Source organism: Phoenix dactylifera, chromosome 15 (assembly GCF_051530095.1).
Source record: "Phoenix dactylifera cultivar Ajwa chromosome 15, Ajwa_hap1_PhDact_Kaust_v1.1, whole genome shotgun sequence".
Taxonomy (NCBI): Eukaryota; Viridiplantae; Streptophyta; class Magnoliopsida; order Arecales; family Arecaceae; genus Phoenix; species Phoenix dactylifera.
In genome coordinates, this window is record NC_143204.1 from 12,330,141 (window position 1) to 12,351,306 (window position 21,166).

The window sequence follows — 21,166 nt, forward strand, 5'->3', positions numbered from 1 at the left end:
CTGGACAACCACGCCAGCTTAGGTCTTGGTTTGAGACTTGGAATCCATATCTGATCCTATTTGACCATATATTTGGTGATCCCTAGGCGTCAGGGTATGCTGTAAACACCAAATCATAGTTCTATCATATTTTGCGTCGATTCAACGGACAAACTTATCAAGCATTTCTCTTTTCATGTACCATACCTTACTCTTACATTTCATGGGCCTTTTATTTATGTAAACTAAATCATCTTCGTGTATAATTCCATCTTATATCATGGCTCCACTTTCTCTATTTCCCGAACTAGCCCTTCTCTATTTCTTTTTGATAAGCATTCTGTACTTTGCTAGTTAGATTGTGAGCCAAGTACTGCTCCTTCGGTTTTTCTTTCACGCAAAGAACAAATATGGCTCCTTACGCAAAGAACAAATATTGCATGCAAAATTAATTAGCTACTTTTGGGTGGAGATTACTTTATGACTAAATTCAATTGTAAGATCTTGGGCCATTAATAGATGCCTAGTGGGATGATAAAATAGTCATTAAACCAAAGTCTGCAACATAGCCTTATAGATATGACATCTCCATCTACTAGCATCGAGATTATGACACCAGCCTAATTCCTTCTCTAATGTGTTTATGTTCATATCTAGATGTCCATCTTACTAAAAATACTCCCATATTAATTAAATAAACTATCACATATAATTTAATTTATTGCTTCTAAGTGAAACAAGGGCTTGCAATCTACAAAATTAGGACTATATATATATATATATATATCAAAGTTATGAATAACAGAATATTTTAACTATGGGATTGAAAGATCACAAGCACCTGTAATATACACATTTGAATATAAGAATACTGTACCATAATCTCTTGTGCAGCATATGTTAAAATTTAGCTACACCTAATATTTTCTTGGTATCATCTTGCTTTTTGCTCGATCTCTCTTCCAAGTACCATGACTTTCCGATGCAAATAGTTATTTCTTATGTAGACAATCTTTTTAAGAAGAATAATTATGTTAGAGTTAGATTCCACACTTCAAGTTAAATCTTTGAAAAAAGTAATGAATCAAAATCAAGAATTGACTATTCAAATTAAAAATCAAAATCATTTTACCAAAAAAAAAGAACAAAACCATTAAAGATGATCTGCAATATAAAAATATCCAAAAATCAAAATTCAAGTGTTTTTACGGTCTCTAATCTAAGTATCAAGTTGTACAAAAAGGAGCAATTTAATAATATGATATCATATTTTACTATGATCTAATCATCAAAATCTAGTAAATTTAAATTTATCTATGTTTTAAGTATGTAGATCATGATCAATGAAGTAGATTTCTAGTTAACGTGCCTTATCATGTACTTTAGCACACCAATGCAATTGTTACGGTTCATTTTTATATCTCTTTAATGCACAAATTAGAGACTATAAAAGTACATGAATTTTAGTTTCTATATATTTTTTATAAGGTAGATCATCTCAATAGTATAGATATTCAATTTGGATGACATATCATTATGTTGAAATCATAATTTTTTTCAAAGATTTAACAACAAATGAATAGGCCAACTTACTTATTAATGCCACTCCACTACCAAGTGTCATCTAATTGGAAAGGCATGGGAATTTTGTAAAACTCTTATTTGATAGAATCTAAGACTAGGTTTGGGCATATATGTGATTACCAGCTCTTTGGAAACCCTCCTCCATCCACTTATTTCTTCTTTCCTTGTCTAGGTACTTTGTCTTTTAACATATAGACACCTTCTAAAACACTTCTACTTGGCTATAAGAAGCAAGGAAATACATGAACTAAATATAACAATTTATTTGTCTAGTCATATTAACATAAAGAAAATGGCAACTTAATTTCACATTTCTAGTTTAATAGCTATTTAACAATTTAGGTTCTTGAGATGGAGTGTTAATTGCTCATGGGATGTTCATGCAATGAGAATTTGATTGGAAAGTGACTCTTCAACTGCGACATGAAAGGTCATTGGCTCTTACAATCTTAGTCATGTTCTTGAAATTTTTTTTTGATGGATATTTGATCAGTTACCAACAATATTATCACAAAATGAAAGTAATTGAGTTGTGCAGGAAGTTTAATTCAACAAAACAAGGTTTGGTTGGAAGGTGTCTCATAAATTGCAAGATCATATATAATTTGCCCTTGTAATTTTAAGTTTGCTTACTATCTTCATTTGATGGATATGTGTGACAAAATTACCTTCATTTATGGTAGACATATATTTTAAAAAGGTAATTATGTTATAGACCAATTAACCAATTAAGGAACCAATATTAAAGGTGACATCAATTGAGAGGATATTATTCCTTTTAAGGCTATTTTATTTTATCAAGGCTAACCTTATTGGTTGATATTTCTTTAGGGCCTATTTTGGTAATCCAGCTAGATTGAGCTAAATTTTTTGCTGGATTCGTAGATTAGGCTCCCCATTTAAGCATAGTTCATATCAATCCAATATTTCTCATCAAATCTCATGGAAAGAAAGAAAATCTTCACCTTATAGTTTAACAAGCCCACGACTAGGTTCTTAGAAGATGCAGTTTGAGCGCACCAAGAAGTCTAATTTCCGCAGGATATCTTTATAGAAATACTTGAATGTATTCAATATATTTTGCTTTTGCCAATGAAAAAAAAGAAATAAAAAGTAATTATTGTAGTCCCTTGCAGCTGCTTTCTTTCTCAATTCTTTGTTTGATGTTGATTTATTTTTAATCCTTGACTTGTTTATAAAACTAAGAATAAGTGTCTGTACATAAATATAATTATGCAGAAAATATGTCAGGATTAGAAATTAAAAACTATGTATAATATACACTCCTCGGAGGCAAAATTTGGACAAAGGAAGATTTATACCAAGGATAAAAAATTTATTTTTTTTCCCAAAAAATCATGCGACAGTTGCCAAGAACGGGTGTGGACCTTTGGAAACGCCTACCAAAGATTCTACACAAAAGAGACGCGGGCCCACATGAAACTTCTGGAAGCCTTGAGCTCAGGAAAGGCTGGAAAGCTCGTCCTTTTCTGGTTCCCGTGTTTTCCTGGCGCTCTCCCGGTTCAAGCTTGAACCTAAATCTAAAACGAAGGCGGAAGGAAAGCAAAGCCGCTTGTTCTATTTTTCTCTCTCTGTAACCACCTCTTCTCCTTAGCCTTCCATTTCGCCGCCGGCGAACGAGCCCAGAGTTAAAGAAACGCTCTGTCGATCTTTGTTTGAGGGTGTTCTCGATTGAAAACGACGAGGGCTGCTCAACAATTCTTTTATGATCGACCAGCGCGGAGGTCCGACTCGATTTCTTTGATCTTTCTCTCTCTTTTTTTTTTTGAATCATTAGTCCGGCTTTTTGTCAAGAATTATCTATTTTTTCCTGGTTTATTTTGTTGGGTTTTGAGGTTTCCGCTTTCTATTTTCTTTCGTAATTGGGATTTTAGTTCGGAAAATGTTTTTCTTGGGTTCTGGGTTTCTATTCCATTGTGAGTATCTGAGTCCGGCGATTTTGGGGGACAAGCTTTATGTGGTATCGTAGGGGGTAGCCCTAATTTCTCCCGAAAAATGTTTTTTAGGGCAAATAAGTATTTTTGATTTGTTGTGGCTTCTGTGTTCCAGGGTTTCGCTTTTCTTTTTGAAAAAAGAAAAACATATCGTCTTTGGGCATCTTTTAAACGAGGACTTGGTGCAATTGTATCCATCGTTTCGTTCTGTCACCGAAATTTCTCTATTTTTCAGGAATCTCAGCTCAATTAGTCGCAGAACGAACCCGGATTTGATGCATCGAGAATTATGAGATTTCGTGTTATACTTTGCTCGGGAGCTTGCTATTTCATTTCTGGACCAAAATTGCATTTTTGCTTGCGAGTCTAAGATGCCATCTTCATATTTTTCGAGGCAGAAAGTGCTTCAAGCCTCTGTGGACATTCTACTTGGGCGGGGCCAGAGCTTGTCAGTTAGCAATTCTGGTTTCTTTCAATCACATCCATTTGCTACTCTATTTAACAATATTCGGCTGTTTCGTAGAGCCGATCACCCGACTGCATTACCCATCACTGGAGCACTCCCCTGTACAATACGTGTTCCTTCAGTTACTGGACCTTCTTGTCAGTCTGGCTTGTATCAAGTCGATAGCCTGGTTTCTGAACCCATCCAGAGGTTTCCCTTTATCCTGTTCCAGAGGAATATAATGTCAACTGGGAATTCTTTATGTGTTGAAGCTGAAATGGCTGCACGGCATTTGGACAATTTACATATGAAGAGTGGGCAGATTTTGAACAATGTGATGAGAGCTGATGTTTGTTTTCACAACAAGAGTCTTGATTACTGCAGAAGAGTTTCTGGGAGCTTAAAGAATCGAGAAACATGGGGTAACAATATGATATATAAGTGTTTTTGGTCAAATGCAGCTGGAAAAAGTTTGGGGCCCTATCCTTTTCTAGAGTCCAAGACCAACGGGATTTTGTCATTGTGGTCTGCAGCATATTCTACTAGAGCAGCTCCTGATGTATCTTTTGATTGTTCTCCCAGGGAAGAGCAGCCTGAGAATTCTTCAGTTTCCTCCAACGAGTATGGTTCCTGGCATCTATTTAGAATGGTTTATTTCAATTATTTTTTAGTTACGTTTGTGACTGCAGTGATACACCAGACATCTATAGTTTTACCAAAAAATTATACTTTTCACTGTATGTTATGGATAGGTTTTTTTGTTGGAAATCAACACTAGGACTATCAAAAGCGATTCACATTGCTATGTGAACAAATGTTATGAAGAGTTTTGGTGGTCTTTTGATTATGGCTGTGCACTGTTTGCAAACTTCTCTGCAATATTAATTAAAAGTGGAACTCATGAGCTATTAATTTTGTTTAACATTCATATGGTTATTTTTTGGCACTCGTAGAATGTAAGAACAGAAAAAAGCATTCTAGGTGGAATTCCTTCATTTGAAGAAAACAGTGGGGAAATTTCATTGCCATCTTTTGCAATATTCTCTTTCAATTTGGGTAAAGCCGGATGGCTGTGGATATGGTTGTATAGTGCGCACATGTGCAACTTGTCTTCTCCTTAATAAAAGAAATTTGTCTTCTAAAATCATTTTATTGATTGTATAAACACTTTCTTGTTTTAGATTAGAAATTTTAAAAAGCATACAGCCCTTAAATCATATAAGAAAGAAAACGAAATTGCAATCCAATTTTAAGTTTGATGGAAAATTTAAGACCAGAGGTCTGTGAATTATTGTAATGGCACAGCTCGTGTATTTCTTTCTAATCTCTAGCTAGACCGAAAATACTAGGGAATACATAATTTGGGAATGTGATCTTTTTGATTTTTGAATTCATTGCTTTGATAGATTTACAGCAAGTTCTCTTAGAACATCATTTCTATAATTTCCTTTTCGTCTGCTTGTTTGCCCTTGCTTTCTTCCATCTTGAAACCTGTTCATGCAAATTGCCATTATTTAGGTGAAAGAAAAATGTTAATGCTAAAGAAAAATGATAACCTGATTGAATTGAATTTAATTATATCCTTGAGAAGTGTAATTTCTTATCTGGCTCGTTAAGCAAGTTTAGTAGCTAGACCTGGGTTTGCACTCTATAATTTAGATTCTCTCTTCTCTTTGGCATCATGTAGTTTCTAAATTCTTCATGCTAATCATCCCACTGTGAAAATATTCATCGACACTATTGTTAAATTGACCTTTTCTCTATGTAGTTTGACTTACAGAAATGAAACCAAACCTTAATGGCTTGCTGTGGTACTTGAATATTTTACCTATGGTTTGCTCTTGTACTTCAATTATTTTACCTATAACTTTTGAAGTCTCATAAGTATAAAGAAGCTTGAAGCTTTTATTCCGTATATTAAGAGGAACTTATTTAACAGTAGTAGATTGAGCTGACAAGTTGCACTAGCGTTGGTTTTGGCATTAAATGAAAATGGAGGGTTATTATGAAAAGGAGACCTGCTGTTGGCTATGCTGTTGCGAAGTCTTAAATGTGAGCTATATAAATTAGGTCCAAGTTCTCAAAGACAGTTGTTTAACATGGTAAGACATTGTGTGGTATCTCTGAGCAGGTGGTAGAGATTCTAGAGAGGAGTGAGCCATATAGTTTTTTTAATTCTATTGTGCAGATTGTGATAGATCTTAAGAAGCTTGACTAGATTTTTTTTTTTTTTAAATTTTGGACTAAGGATATTAGGAAATCATTAAAAGTAATCTTAAAGTTAGTAAGAGAATATAGAAGTGTCACTTTTGTACCTTTGTCATGGTGATAAGATGCCATCAACTATGAGAGACTAGGTTTTAAAAAAATGATCCCCAAGCAAACTTAAGACTTCTCATATAATGTAATTCCAACTAGGTGGGTTAGATGTCAAATACTTGAGCCATAGCTTGCTATCCTGCTTAAGGGCTCACTGCATTTTCCACTAGTTCTGGATACACCGCTACTAATTTCTCCAATTTCTCTTTGCCAACTTCCCACTCATGTAACTGGAACAACTCCCAAAATTCTTCCCTGCTATAACTATTGTGGTGCCAAGCCATCAACTACTACAAAAACTGATGAATCAGATTAAATATAGTAACAAACTTCCATGTATTAGGATTCCAAATATTCCACATGAAATCAAATTGAAGGTTTTACTTGTTGTCCCTTGATTTGCATAGGCAAAACAATCACTAACCACATCCATAGCCTCTTGAGGAGGTTAGAGCCATTGGAACCTTGCCCATCCAGATGTCCAGTTAAAAGCTTGACTTTGAAATGCATCCTTTGTTATACACCAAGCACAACAGATCTTCTTGTGAGCTATTATGCCATTAAATGACATTTTGGAAGAAATACTTGATTGGTTCTTCTTGATTTTTTGGACATCCTTACTAATGGTAGTCACGTTTGCCCTGTGGAGAGTGAGTAGCAAGAGACTCATAGTTGACTCAGTAAGGTTTGAAGGAGGATTGATCTTTTGAAGAGTTTTAGAAATACTTGCTTTTCAATGCCTTCTAACATTTCTGTTTTCATAAATATTATTGGAAGTGCTACATTTGATTCGAAGCAAGGAAACCCTAGGAACCCATTATTTTTTACTATAATCATGAAGATTTTTGGTAACTTGTTCTTTAAGGGGCAAAGAGAAGAAATTAACATTGGGTTTTGTTTTGAACTCACTTGTTTGTAATTGTGGTATAGTGATGGTACCTTTTTATATTGTAATGTTTTCATTGAAAACTTGGTTAGTATCAAGTTCGTTGTTATTCTATTAATAGGGACATGTTATGATAAGTGATAGATATTCTTAATTGGATTTTGGATGGAGAGCTAAACGAGCTTTGATGGTTATGGTGTCTATTGGATATATACCAGGAAATGGTAAAACTTCAAATTGCGTGCCTTGTCTATATAGATGTATATTTAGGATATCATGATTGTTGGTTACAACTAGTATACAAGCTAGATACTTATTTTAAGTATCCTTTTTTTTGGGAAAAAAACTAGAAAGTTTTTGGAATCTTACCTTTTAAATACGCAGTAATTCCTTCATACCTAGAGGGATGAGGGGAAGGGCTTTCTTTTGTCTCAAGTGATTGTTGACTTTTAAAGGATGGATGACTAATTTTAGATTTTGCAATGTTAATTTTATTGTACAATATGAATCATGTTCTATGGATTTGAATGATGGCTATATTGAGTTTGTGGATGTTGATTTTATTGTATTAAGTATGGATGATGCTATTATGATAACCATTGTGTTTTAAGATTTTATACACACATGCACATGCATGTGATATATGTATATATACACACATATACATACATATACATAAACCTTCGCGTATCCATGTTATACTGTAATTTATATCTATTTCTGTGTTATAGGATGTGGAACTCTCACTTTTCTCATTGAATATTTAATTTTCTTTCAATATGGGTAAGGCCTAAAAATTTTCATGGTTGGGATTTGGTTGTTGAAAGTATGTATGAAAGTATGTACTAAATGGTGTGTGCATGTTTGCATATGTAAACCTTGCTATATCCCCATCACACCGTAATTTATATCCATATCCTATATCAATGTCCATGCTTCATAAGATATGGAGCAGTCACTTTCTCATTGAATATTTAGTTTTTGTTTTAATGTAGGTAAGGCTAAATGCTTTCATGGTTGGGATTTGCTTGTGGAAAGGGTGCACAATCAGAGGGGGTGCATGCGTGCGTGCATGTGTAAACCTTAATGTATCCATATTACGCCATAATTTATGTATATTTCCTATGTCCATGCTCATGTTTCATAGGATATGGAACTATCTCATTGAATATTTAGTTTTTCTTCTTATGTTGGTAAGGCCTAAATATTTTCATGATTGGTATTGGTGGTGGAAAGGATGTACAAAAGGCTTGCTGTTTGCTATAATAAGCTGTGGTCTTTGTGAATTTTATAACAATATTGTACTAAAGGCGCAATTGGGTCTTTATTATATGATTTTGCATATTTTTCAAGAAGTGGAATTTTTTTCCTGCTAGTAGGTTTATGGTTGTGTTTTGATCATCCAAAGATTCCCTTAGCTCATAGAGTTGGAAAAAGAAAATGTCTGCTATAAGTAAAATCTCCCAAGTTATTTATCTTTATTTCATGTTCAATTTGAATTTTCTTATTGCAGTGTTAGCTTTTAAACTTCCAAGCATCTCTTCCTAAATATCTTAATTCTCTTGCAAAAATTGAATTGTTAAAAACAAAAAGTATAATTTCAAGTAAAATATCACCAAACATAGCCAAAATAATTATAATTCAGTGCAATATCCAAACACTTTCATGAACATTAAATTGCTGGATTAGCATCTGTTTGTAACACAATGTTTTTTTATATTTATTATAGCACTAAAATGATCTATGCCCATTATCATCTAAAAAACTAATTTACCTAAGCACATGTTGGAATCACTTAAATATTGAATCATTCCTTATATCGGGAAGATAGGTGGATTTGTTTCTTGACAACCCCTCAATCTTCACTCCTTTCCTCTTTTGTTTTCTACTCAGTGAATTTCTTTTAGCTTTCTAATGTATCAACTTTGGTATTTAGCTTTTTTTATCTAATAAACTTTTTATAAATAAATGTTAATTTATTATCTTGTTAGATGATTCGTTCATTCACTTTCTGTGTCCTTTAAATTTGTGATAAATAACTCCAGTGTTCCCCAGTGTGTTGGTTCTGTTCTACTTCTCTTTATTTGATTTTTTTTTTATAAATTTTTTATACTGCATGTCCTTATGTTATTTGCTCTTGCTAACAGTGCTTACTAGAGTTCTAAGTATTGATTACAGAGATTAAGTTGTGTTGAAATATGCCTATTTGTTGTCACTATGATTGATTTCTTTCTTTATTGTCATTTTGATGCTCACATTCTTTTTTGAGAACTAAATGACTGTCCTCTACCAGCTCTATTTCTAAGAAGGCTGTTTGAGAGCCTTCTAATTGTTAATGCAAGTTTGAGCAGAACTAGAAAGTTTGCGAGGCCTATGCTAATTAAGTGCCTTTTCCATATTACTAGAAAAAATTCAATATTTTAGTTTGTGAAAGAACAATTTTTCTTTTATGATAACTGGAGACTTTTAAAATTGGTCAAGGATGCAGATGCTTGTTACTTGTTGGGCTACATTAATGAGAAATTAAATTGTGCTTTTTGTGTTGCAGGAAAAAGCTGGGTGATAAAACCTTGAAGCTGCTTTCTGGATCCTGTTACTTGCCACACCCAGATAAGGAAGAAACTGGAGGGGAAGATGCTCATTTTATATGTGATGAGCAGGCCATTGGTGTAGCAGATGGTGTTGGTGGCTGGGCAGATCTTGGAGTTGATGCAGGACAGTATGCTAGAGAACTTATGTCTCATTCGGTTGCTGCCATCCAAGAAGAGCCCAAAGGATCAATTAATCCAGCAAGGGTGTTAGAGAAGGCTTACTCAAGCACTAAGGCTAAAGGATCATCAACAGCATGCATTATTGCTCTCACACATCAGGTTTTGCTACTTCCTTGGTCTATCTCTATTTCCACTACATATGGTTTGTTATTTTAATTTGCTTGAGCTTTGGAAAATTTCATTATGTTGATGATTTTATAAGAGAAACTTTACCAATATCGCACTTGCAATTTTCTGCAATGCCTTCTCTATTGCCAGTTGTGTCAGAATTTCCCGTAGTGGTAAGGCTTGTGCAAACAAATTCTTCTGAGAAAAAGAAAAGCAAGTCATTCATATATATTGCAGTAGAGGTAAGAGTTTTAGCTATGCATACCTTGTAAGAGTTCTTTTACTTTTGATTTGCTAGTATCAAGAACTTCTTCATTTTCATCACTTCTACCATTCAATTAGTTCCTTCGAAATACCATTCTATATTGTCCTTTATCACCCCTTGGATTATGACTACAAATGGCATTAAGAATATGCCAATCTTAGAGTTATGAAGATTTTCATGTTTTCTGATGCTCTTTTATGAAGATGGGAGGGTTGAATGTGGAAATGTTGAGAGAAGAGATAATGTTTCAGCAAGTTTTACAAGAGTGCAGCCTACAAGGTGTTATGGAACTTGAGACAAAATATGCTGGTGTATGAATGGTAGAACTGTCCATTTCCAATCAACAAGCAGATTACCCTTTTCTATTTCTATTTTTATACAGTGAACTGTTTAATCATACTAAGCTGGCTTACCCATGATCTTCCACCCATACACTATCATTCTGTTTGGCCTCAAGCCCCCGTATGCGTGTGTTCTTTTCAATTCTTGTTCTTTTCTAGAAATGTGAAATATTGTTTTCCTATCCTTTTCCCTAGAATAGTCCTTGTTCAGCACATTTTTGAAGTATACCCAATCTTGGTCCATTTTATGGCAATCTCAAATGATTCTTGAATTTGAAATAATCCTCTTAAAAAGTTTTCCTCATAATTTGCTTCTTTTCTATGGCTTTTGGTCTGCTATTTTTTTAATTGGCTGGCTAGTAAGCTAGACTTGAAATAGATTGCTTGTATATCATGTTACACTACATTGTTTCCCTGTGTGAAAATTTCTCTTACCTGCCAAAAAGAAAAATATACACAGGAACAGCGCCCCCCCCCCCCCCCCCCCCCACCTCTTTTTTCTTTTAAAGAAAATTCTGTATGTTGGAGCTGAAGTGGTGCTCATACATATGAGCATGTAAAAATACATCTATCTTGTTTTTTTCTTTCATGATTAACATCTTTATGTCTTTTTACTTGTAGGGCATACATGCTGTCAATTTAGGGGACAGTGGCTTCATTGTTGTAAGAGATGGGTGCACAATCTTCCGGTCACCTGTACAGCAACATGATTTCAATTTCACATATCAACTTGAGAGTGGCAATGCCAGTGATCTACCTAGTGCTGCCCAGGTCATTTCATATTTTATGTGATTATTCTTGTTGCTAGTTTTGGGACCATTTGATTAATGAGAAGCTTGGGTTCAGTTTATATGATTAAAAATAATTAATTTTTCTCCCTCTAAAGGGGTTGATAAGGGAACCTCTGAACTCCTTTAGCCTGAAGTATATGGAGGAGATCGAGGCTCATATGTAGGTCACCGTATCGTGAAATGATATTGATGGTTGATGAGAACTATCAACCTAAATACTGGTAGCATCCTATAGTTATCTTTTTAAATCACCACTGGGAAAGTAGATGATTATCTTAGCTTCAAGAATTAAATGCTTCTTAAAGCTTGTGTTAGTTTATATTCTTGTGGAAAAATAAATCATTCCTCATTTTGCTGTGAACAGGTGTTCACCTTTCCTGTCGCAGCTGGTGATGTTATAGTTGCAGGAACTGATGGACTGTTTGATAACCTGTACAATAATGAGATCACAGCTGTTGTTGTTCATGCCATCAGGGCTGGGCTGGAGCCTCAAGTGACAGCGCAGAAGATAGCTGCTCTTGCTCGCCAGCGAGCACAGGATAAGAACAGGCAAACTCCTTTCTCGTCTGCAGCCCAAGAGGCTGGATACCGCTATTATGGAGGGAAGCTTGATGACATTACTGTTGTGGTATCCTATGTCACTGCCTTCGGTGCTTGAGACATACTACTCTTGCTTGTACATACAATCCTTAAAGCCAGCAATCAAGAGGTATGCAATCAATAAAAATCTCCCCTTTTCATTCTGTGTTGTTGCAGTTGCATCTTATAATGTACAGGAGAATCCAGGATGTCTTGCCATTGCATTTGGATTTCATTTTAATTTGTGAAAAGCTGATGTTCATTAGAATCTTGTATACTTTTATTTTGTTTGTCTGGAAGCAATTCAAAGTGATACAGTCTTTATGCCTTACATTGGAGAGACTTCACTTTGTTCACTTCATTCTTTTCTTTTTACCTTTTCATTGAACACAGTTTTTCTCCTCAATTCCAAGTTTACTTAGTTGAGTACAGCACTTATTTCTTGGAAAGTCCTATTGTTTCTTTCTTTACATCCACATTTGCTCCTGTTTTTGACTGTCTCAGGAGTCTCCTTGTTGGCTGAATCTGCATAGATCAGGAGTCTAGCTTTATCTTCAATGTCATGCTAAAATTCTTTTTTGATCGATTAGACCCAGACTTAGTAATTCAAAAAGATAGTGTGACATACAGCCTCATATTCTTCTATCAACAAAAATTTTGTCCCTTTACTTGGACCCAGCCTACTTAACCATGAACCCTACGCGGACCTTGTTTAACTTATACACATCGAGGCATCCTGTCTTGGTTCTTCTAAATTTTTTGTCTTCTATTTGTCAGAAGAAATGCCGTCACCCTAAAATCCTACACAAAAAAAAGGAAGACAAACTTATACTTTAGTGGGAACCTCTTAAACTCTAAAGCTTGAAAGCTAGCTTACAAACAATTTTAAAATTCACGAATAGTATCTCAAGTGGGTTTTCTACATTATCTCCATTACTAAACCCACCATGTCATTGATCTCTAAATAAATTTACACATCTTGATTTTTTGTTTCTTGTATAAAAACCCTCAGGTTGGATGGTAGTTTATCGGAAGTAATATTATCATATCAAACCATGCATGTTTTTTTTTCCCTGAATAGGTTAGATGCTTTTGCTGCATCAAATTCATTGACAACAAAACTTTATTTCAGCATTTCAGCTGGTTAAAGCTGTCTTATCCAAATTTACATTCCATGATCATTTTCTTAATCCTTCTTTTAATTTCTTAAAGAATAACAACCATTTAGTTAACTACTTTGTCTCCACTTTATTGTCTCATTCCTAAAGCAACTATATTACCCATATTTCTCCCATCTTTTTATCCAATCACTCATCCCTCCAACCATTTTGTGAGACTTATGCTTGCAGGACTCGATATTTCGTAAGCATTGAGTACAGTGACATGGTAGTTATTACTGAGGATTTAGGATCCATATTTCTTGGTCTGCATCCTAGAATAGACTAGTAAGATATCCGGTCCTTGGTAGGTTTGAGACCCCAGTACCTATAAAACTGAGGGTGTCTTGGTTGGTACTTGTCTACAAGTTGGTGCAGACCTAGTTGGTGACAAGGATCATTTAGTACTTGTCAGTAAAAAGAAGCCTGAGGCCTCTTCTGCCTTCTTGGTTTGCATGCGAGAGAGGGAGCAAAGAGCAAAGGGAGAAAGAGAAAATGAGAGAAGCAGAGGCTCATTGGCAATTGTTGTTAAAATCTTATGATTCACAATCCGGATCAGATCAAAATGGCCCTAAACAATCTAGATCTCATTTTTTGGATTGAGATCTTTTGAAAAATAAGAACTAGATCCGTGTTATTTATTTTACAGCCCCCCCTCCCCCCCCGGATGATAAGATTTGACTTGAATTATGATATTTAAATATTTTTTTCTATGATTCATCTGATCGTATTGCTTTGAAGTTATTTATTAAGTGTTGACTAGTAAAATTAACAAGCTTGTCATTGTATTTTATGGAGTTTTAAGGGAAAAAAATTAGTATTTTTTTAAACCATATTAAAATTTTATCCTTGTGTTTTTTTCTTAAAATATTCTAACTAAATTGATAATTGAATCGACAGATATATAAATATCTTGAATAACCAGACATAGTGTTTGGTTTATTAGACATGCTATACTTGGGTTTAGGTTGGTGGAAGCTAGACTTCTTGTATGTATGGCCTTTTATTCTTCATGACTCATATTTCAATTTTTGAATTTCTTATATGTTGAAATTTTTTTGAAAGAGACCAGAGTAAACCTTATGTTTCATGACCCGATCTGTAACTTATTAGGTCAACAAACTCTCCTGATCCTTAATTATAACAAACAAACACCAAAAAATCTCTAAATAATCATTTGAAATCATAAAGAAAAAAACAAAAACTGGAAAAATAAAACCAATATGGTATTCCAGTGATGTATCGGGGCACAGACCCATCCCAAATATCAGTATGGTATTGTGGTAGTACAATATTGACTTGATCCATGGCCAGTACAGGGTATGGGACTAGGATTTAAAACTTTGGCTGCTACCTTTGATGCTGCACCTACTGTGGCATGCTGGGGAGTGAAAAGGGAATTTGGAAGTCTTCTTGAATGAAAGACACAATATTTGTAGGATGTGTGATTGTTTTATAACAGCCTACACTGTTTCATTAATGTGCTAAGCTGCTATTTTATGTTATAGTACATAAAATGCAATAGTATATTGTACAATTATCCTAGGGGTGTGGATAATTGTAGTTTACCGTATGTTATGGTATGATACACTACTTAATATTATGATATCAATTGTTAAAAAAATCAATGATTGGAAATGTTATCGTATGATATACAGATTGTTAAAATAAATCCATAATTGCAAATGATACAATCTTATCTGCTTTTCAACATTTTGAAGATTGAGGCGAAAAGTTTTAGGGGATTCAGCTTTGGTTTTAGGACCCACATTCAACTTTAAATGCCACACTATCATTATTTTTGCACTTGCTGAGTTGGCTATTATCTCCCCTGCAACTCTATACATAAGATGCTCATTTCCATCCTATAACTCACAGAATTCTAGAGTTGCTTGTTGATTCTTTTTGTTCAATTTTGTGTTCATAATTCATAATTTGCTTTTCTTAATAAATTGGTTTTGCTAGCATGACGGGAAAATTCATTTTTATTGATTTTTATTATATGATATCAAGTTTTATTTTGATTTATAAAAAGTCTTTTAATAACATGATTTGAAATTACTGAGGATATGTAAGATGTATTATATGAAATAACATTTCAGCAGAAAAAAGATAAAATGGAGATTCAATAAATCAATTAGGCTTATTTTTTCGTATAGAATTCTTAGTTCTATTTTCTCATATTAAAACAAAGCTTGTTTTCAAATGTATTCAATTTGTCCAATTTGCAATTTGCTAAAGATTTAGCAAATTACGTAACTATGATTCTACCAATCTGTACATCAATCAATGTCTTGTTAGCAATATTTGATCGTGCCTATGAATCCTTTGCAAGCAGATATTTTGGTTTGATATTGACAACTGCTAATGTATGTTTTATTGGTTGGTTGCTTGATGTTGTAGCAACCTTATTTGTCATCTATTTTGAACTCTAGAGCCGATAGTTTAATTGGAAATACAAAATGAACAGCATGATTCCAAAGAAAAATAAGTTAAACCATCAATCACAGCCATAAACTGTAATAAAGCGAAGTATCAAAATGAACCCCCTAAAGCAACAAAACATGATCTAAAAAAGGTGCAACACATTGCCATGTAATAGCTTCTGTGGTGCTGTGTAAGACATTTTAGTGCATTATTCTGTTCTGTAGAGGATGACACAACCATCTGTTAACTTTCCATTGTCTCCTAGGGGTCTGCTTGGCCTCCAAGCCGTAGCTCATATGGAATGACTCAGGATGCTATTAACATGGGAAATAGCAGTCGGCCCAACTGTTACATATCCTCGGCCTATGAGTGGAAAAGAAACTTCCAATCAAATGAAGGGAGAGGGAAAAAGGAGGCAGTTAAAGGCTTGTTTAGTTGCCTGTAATTGACATCCAAACATAGTTCGACCTAGGGGAGCCCACTTCGGAAATTTGTTTGGCCCGATGTGGAGCTGAACCAAGTTCCAGCAATGGCCCAATTTAGGGAGAAATGGATTGAAGATTCTTCAGCCCAGGAAGCTGAAGTTACTTTGGCAACACGGGCTCCTTCTTAGCCCACTTACACCAAACCAAACAGGTCCTGATAGTAGAAGAGGAGGGGCCAGTTGACAGTCGAGTGAAGGTTCTGGCCATGGTTTGGTATTGGAGCGTGGAGAAAGACAAAGGGAGGGAGGTGGGGGAAACAGAGGAAGAAAAAAGGTGCGAGGAGGGGTGCAATCTTCTTGCCATATGGGGAGGGTGCTTATTGGAGTAGATGGAGGCCATGGAGGACAGGGTCTTTGAGTGGAGAACACTAAGTGGAGAATATAAAGGTCTCAAGCTCTTGAGGTCATGTGGTGTCCTGATCCATGGTTGGGTGCAAGTCGCAAGCAATGAGCATTTTTGGACCCTTTTCTTGTCGCTGACTTCCAAGCAAGCTAACAACTCCATGATTTTGCTTGCAACTCATTCTTTGCAAGCTGATTGAGTTTTGAGTGCTTAATGTCTTCTATGTGAGCAATGGAATCGTGAATTCCATATATTTAGTTTATTTGGCTTCATTAATTGATGTCATTAGTTTCATTTCTATTATGAATAGTGTCATGCTGATGGGGGTGTCTATGGCTTGGATCGCACCAGATCAAGCCATGGCTGACTTGGCCATGGTTGGGTGCAAGATGCAAGCAAAATGAGTCTAAAATCTTTATTTTTGGATCCTTTTTTCTTGTAGCTGACTTGCAACCTTGTAAATGACTTGCAAGCAAGCTAACAGCTGCATGATTATGCTTGCAACTCATTCTTTGCATGCTGATTGAGTTTTTGAGTGCTTAATTTCTTCCATGTGTGTAATGAAACCTTGAATTTCATATCTTTAGTTTGTTGGCTTCATAAATTGATGTCATTAGTTTCATTTCTATTATGAGGAAGGTTATGCTGATAGGGGTGTCTATGGGTTAGGTCAGACCAAACCGAGCCATGGCTAGGTCGGCCAGATTTTTATTCCTCAAAACCAAGGTCAGCTTGACTGAAGGTACCAGGCATGGGCACGGGAGCTTGCCAATTTTGTTTCTGGCCATGCTCAAAACAGGCATTATTCAATTTTTATCATAAAACATTGCGGCACAAACTTTCGACTTTCTAGGCCCAATTGGGCTTTAGGGCCCAAAAGTTGACTTTGGGCCTAGTTATTCTGGGTCAGATCTTTGAGCTACTTGGACTGTCCCATTAAAAGCCTTACATGACAAAGAAGGCTCTTCGAAATGCAGTTTGATTTTATCCTGTATTAGAGTTTCTATAGAAAACCTAACTCTGAACATAAATTCCATTTTTTTCAATTTTTATTTTTAATTGTTTTGCTATAGTTTAGGACAGTGAGATGAACTGCTTGTTATTGGTTCATTTTTGCATGTTGGAGCAGGCAGTGTTGTCGAAAGTGCTCCATCCATTTGTCTAAGTGATTGGGAGAGGCAAGGAAACGTCTGAGCACCTTAACAATCCCTAAGCGAGGCTGGTTTACCAAGGGCACCTAGGCAAGCACCTAGGGCAAAGCGAGAGGCATTTAGGTGAGCGCCTCTCGTTGTCGAGAACTATTCTTCTTGTACTGTTTGACCTATTCTCTTAGAGCTTTCTTAGTTTTATTTTGATATTGATTTTGATATGTAAGAGCTCTGATAAACAAAGGGTTACTCTTGGATGTTCGACAGTTTTACTCGTTCGTGTTGTGTTGTTGAGTAACTTCAAACATGTCTGTATTTTGTTATCATGTTTGAACTTTGAAGCTATTTTATTATGTACTGGTTTATTTTGGCTGACTTATCGTTTAAAAGCATGTTATCAAAGATGGTATTTCGATGTGATGTTTGAAAGTTGTGAAACCTTATATCTAATGTTCAAGGTGGTCATGTTTTAGGATGTTGAATCTTGGATAATGAAATTTATGATGTTTGCACTGTTTTTAGATACCAATATTATTTATTTCTAATGCAATTATTGAACTTTTTGTAAATTAATGCCTTGCTTTCCTCATGTGAATGGATTTATGGTGCATGGTGCCTTAAGCGATGTGGGGGTCTTGTCATCGTATCAGTGCCTTTTGCTTTCCACAACCTTGGATTAGGGTTAATCAATTAAAGATGAGGAAAAGTTCAAGGAATAGGGTGGATAAAAAAGGAAGTTCAGAAAATTTATTAATTCTCTGCAAATTTAAATTGCATACTCAATTCGTGATACTTGAACACTAAAAGGCTCAAATCAATTGTAGGAATAATTACTCCTTCAATCAGTGTTGCAAATAAATTAGAGAATATATCTGAGGCCTTAGGAGGAGAAAAGTGCTCATTAACCTGTTTTGTTGTCTTTTCTTTTCCCATTTCACCCTTGCCTTTTCTACTCCTATCAAAGAGGATGGTTTGAATTCAAGTTTCAAATCCTGGTGGGACATCCCGAGGGTCGGGATGGGGCACCATCCTAAGTATCACGATGTGCATCTTCCCACCATTAGTATCCTGTTCAGCTCATTCTGGGGCATACTCCTTCCCAAGTGCAGGGATGGGGCAGGACGGCGTGTATCGGGAAGTCCCGCCCCATGGGATTCAAGTCATTGGCTTGCATGTCCATATGGTGCATGGAGGGTGGCAGATGACCTCGAGTTCCTCTTCTTAAGTTGACATGGGCTACATGCCAGCCAATTACCTGTGTGCTAATGATATTAAATGCTAAATGGGATAAATTATGGAGTAGAAACCATTGGAAAATGCTGATATATAGTCTCGACCGTCCACCAACAGATGTTTAAGCAACTATTTTTGAGAGACATAAAGCTAGCATAACTATCACCTAAGAACCTAAACTTTAATGGCATCAAATAAATAGATTTTCATCACTCATAATCTCTGCTCTTGAAACATAGGCCTGATTGTACACCTGGACTACATTAACAATTCGACTTTATCACTGTTTATTAGCAAAGGTAATTGCATTATGCTCACTCATTTCTTTGTCCAACTTAGTCCATGACCAGTCATTCAAAGCATAGTATCAAGATTGTTCATCCACCTCAAGATCCCTTCTTCACTCACTTCACTCGAACATTTCAAACCAAACTCTCACTTTTAGCCGCATCCAATATAAAAATGCTTTCTTTGACATCTTCAAACAATCATTGGAAAATATATAAGGTCTGGGAATTGATGATCTTGAATCTTATATTTCAAACTCTTGGAAAGAATTCTTCTACTTCTCTCATTAGTTAGGAATTGTTCATAAAAAGGGACTTCGCATACTCAAGACTCTTCATTGCTTCCTACGAGGACATTTTTATGATCCCTCAAAATAAATTTCGACACAATTAATAATCCACTTCAAAATACTGATGAACTCTGCTAAGTATCCCCTTCTGTTGCATGTGGAAGGAGGCTGGAGATAACTTCTACCTTAAGATTACTATATTCATAGGGCAGAATCTATGCGATCCTCATTGGCTAATTACAAAGATATCAAACTGGTCTTTATTGCTGAAATTATGTCGCCTTTGCAGCTACTGTAATTTTTTCAATTCAGTTACTTCTTTGGCAATGAATGCTGCCTGATCCAGCATCTACTCTCAGTTTACAAACCTCCAATACATGACACCTCAAAAGAACCAGGCATTTGTAGCGTAAAACTTCATTACACTTATCAGTTAGCTGCTTACACAATTGTTACGCTGTCATTTTCCAATTCTTTTTTCCTTTTCCCTTTTAAAGATATTCATTACCTCACAAATTCACCTCGAACTACTTCCACACCCAGTTGAGCTTCATGTAACCAAGGACCATACCGAGATCGTGTGAGAAGCTTTTTCCTTTGGCTTGTGTGAGAGATTTACCTCTTAAAATCCAGATTGAAATCTATTATTACTTTGCCGTTGCCCATTTCGAGTCTCAAGCACATTGTTGCTTAGTGCAAAGGTGTAATTTTCGTAGGTTTCTTGGATCTGGGTAATTTTTTTTAATGGAACCTGTTCCAGTATTGATTGGGTGCTTATTTTTGTCGGTTTCGTGGATCTGGGTTTTTTTTTTTTAATGGAACCTGTTCCAGTATTGATTGGGTGCTTATTTTCATAGGTTTCGTGGAGCATGCTTACCCAAATCATCTAATGTGTCCATCATTTCACACCCTCGGCATTTCATCGCTGCCAGATACTCCACAGCCGAGCCAGGTCCATCTAAAATATTAATGAGTTTGTTATTAAGCCTTGCTATTAGAACCGTCTAACCATTCCGATTTCAAAATTGGGCATATTTCAATTATCATCAATAGAATCAGCATTACAAGTTTTGACCTATCATGCTCATATTTGCCCGACTGCTGGAACGGAGAAGTGTTCTTTTTTTTTTTTTTTTTTGTAGGTTTAAGTAGTATGCTGTTGCTCTACTCTCCATTAACTAATAGCTGCAATTCTGCTACTGGTAATTCATCTCACTCTCTTAGATCCCAATGTTGTGTAAGCTTGAAACTGGCCATCTGATCTCATTGGTAAGTAAATTGTTGTTGGCCGGTTACAGATGGCATCATTGCAGAACAATCAGGCATATATGGTTAATTATTAGGGCTGTGATTTAATTAGTTTCCTTTTTTTTCTATTTGGTAAATCGGATATATTATATCGGACCACTGTAAATATATCAGTATGACGAAAAACAAAAAGCCAAAAATTGAGAGAAAACATCTGTCACCGGTCCACATATATTATTGCTACCTAATCTGTAGTATTATTAGCTTCTCGGTAAAACTAGTTTCCTCCGAAACTTTATTCAAATATTGAAATCATAAGAATAGCAAGTGCTAGTTTTCCCACCATGATTATGTTACTGCATTGGCACTTTGAGCTTGTCCTTCGAGTTCATTCCTTCGGATGAGAAGGAAACCGGCAGCAGTCGCAACAACAGCAACAGGGACGTGGATAAAAAGTATTTTTTGCGGCTGATTTTCTCATGATTATTGGATTATTTTTTGTTGTTTCGAACGCCATGATCTAAGA

The 21,166-nt window shown here is 35.5% G+C and overlaps 1 protein-coding gene across 4 annotated transcripts; it reads left to right on the forward strand.

The window, feature by feature from the left end:
- The first annotated feature begins 3,016 nt into the window (after window positions 1–3,016).
- LOC103713558 (putative protein phosphatase 2C 55) lies at window positions 3,017–20,623 on the forward strand. 4 transcript variants are annotated; one of them, XM_008800533.5, is made up of 7 exons: window positions 3,051–3,308; window positions 3,754–4,584; window positions 9,717–10,038; window positions 11,275–11,424; window positions 11,809–12,153; window positions 17,564–17,708; window positions 20,250–20,623. In XM_008800533.5, the coding sequence occupies exons 2-5, from the start codon at window positions 3,890–3,892 to the stop codon at window positions 12,100–12,102; spliced, it is 1,461 nt and encodes a 486-aa protein (XP_008798755.1). In that variant the 5' UTR covers window positions 3,051–3,308; window positions 3,754–3,889; the 3' UTR covers window positions 12,103–12,153; window positions 17,564–17,708; window positions 20,250–20,623. The 4 variants fall into 4 exon arrangements, with proteins under 4 accessions (XP_008798754.1, XP_008798756.1, XP_088567314.1 ...); XM_008800532.5 differs by lacking the exon at window positions 20,250–20,623 and having other exon boundaries at window positions 3,017–3,308; window positions 17,564–17,984; XM_008800534.5 differs by lacking the exon at window positions 17,564–17,708 and having other exon boundaries at window positions 3,050–3,308.
- Window positions 20,624–21,166: the final 543 nt, after the last annotated feature.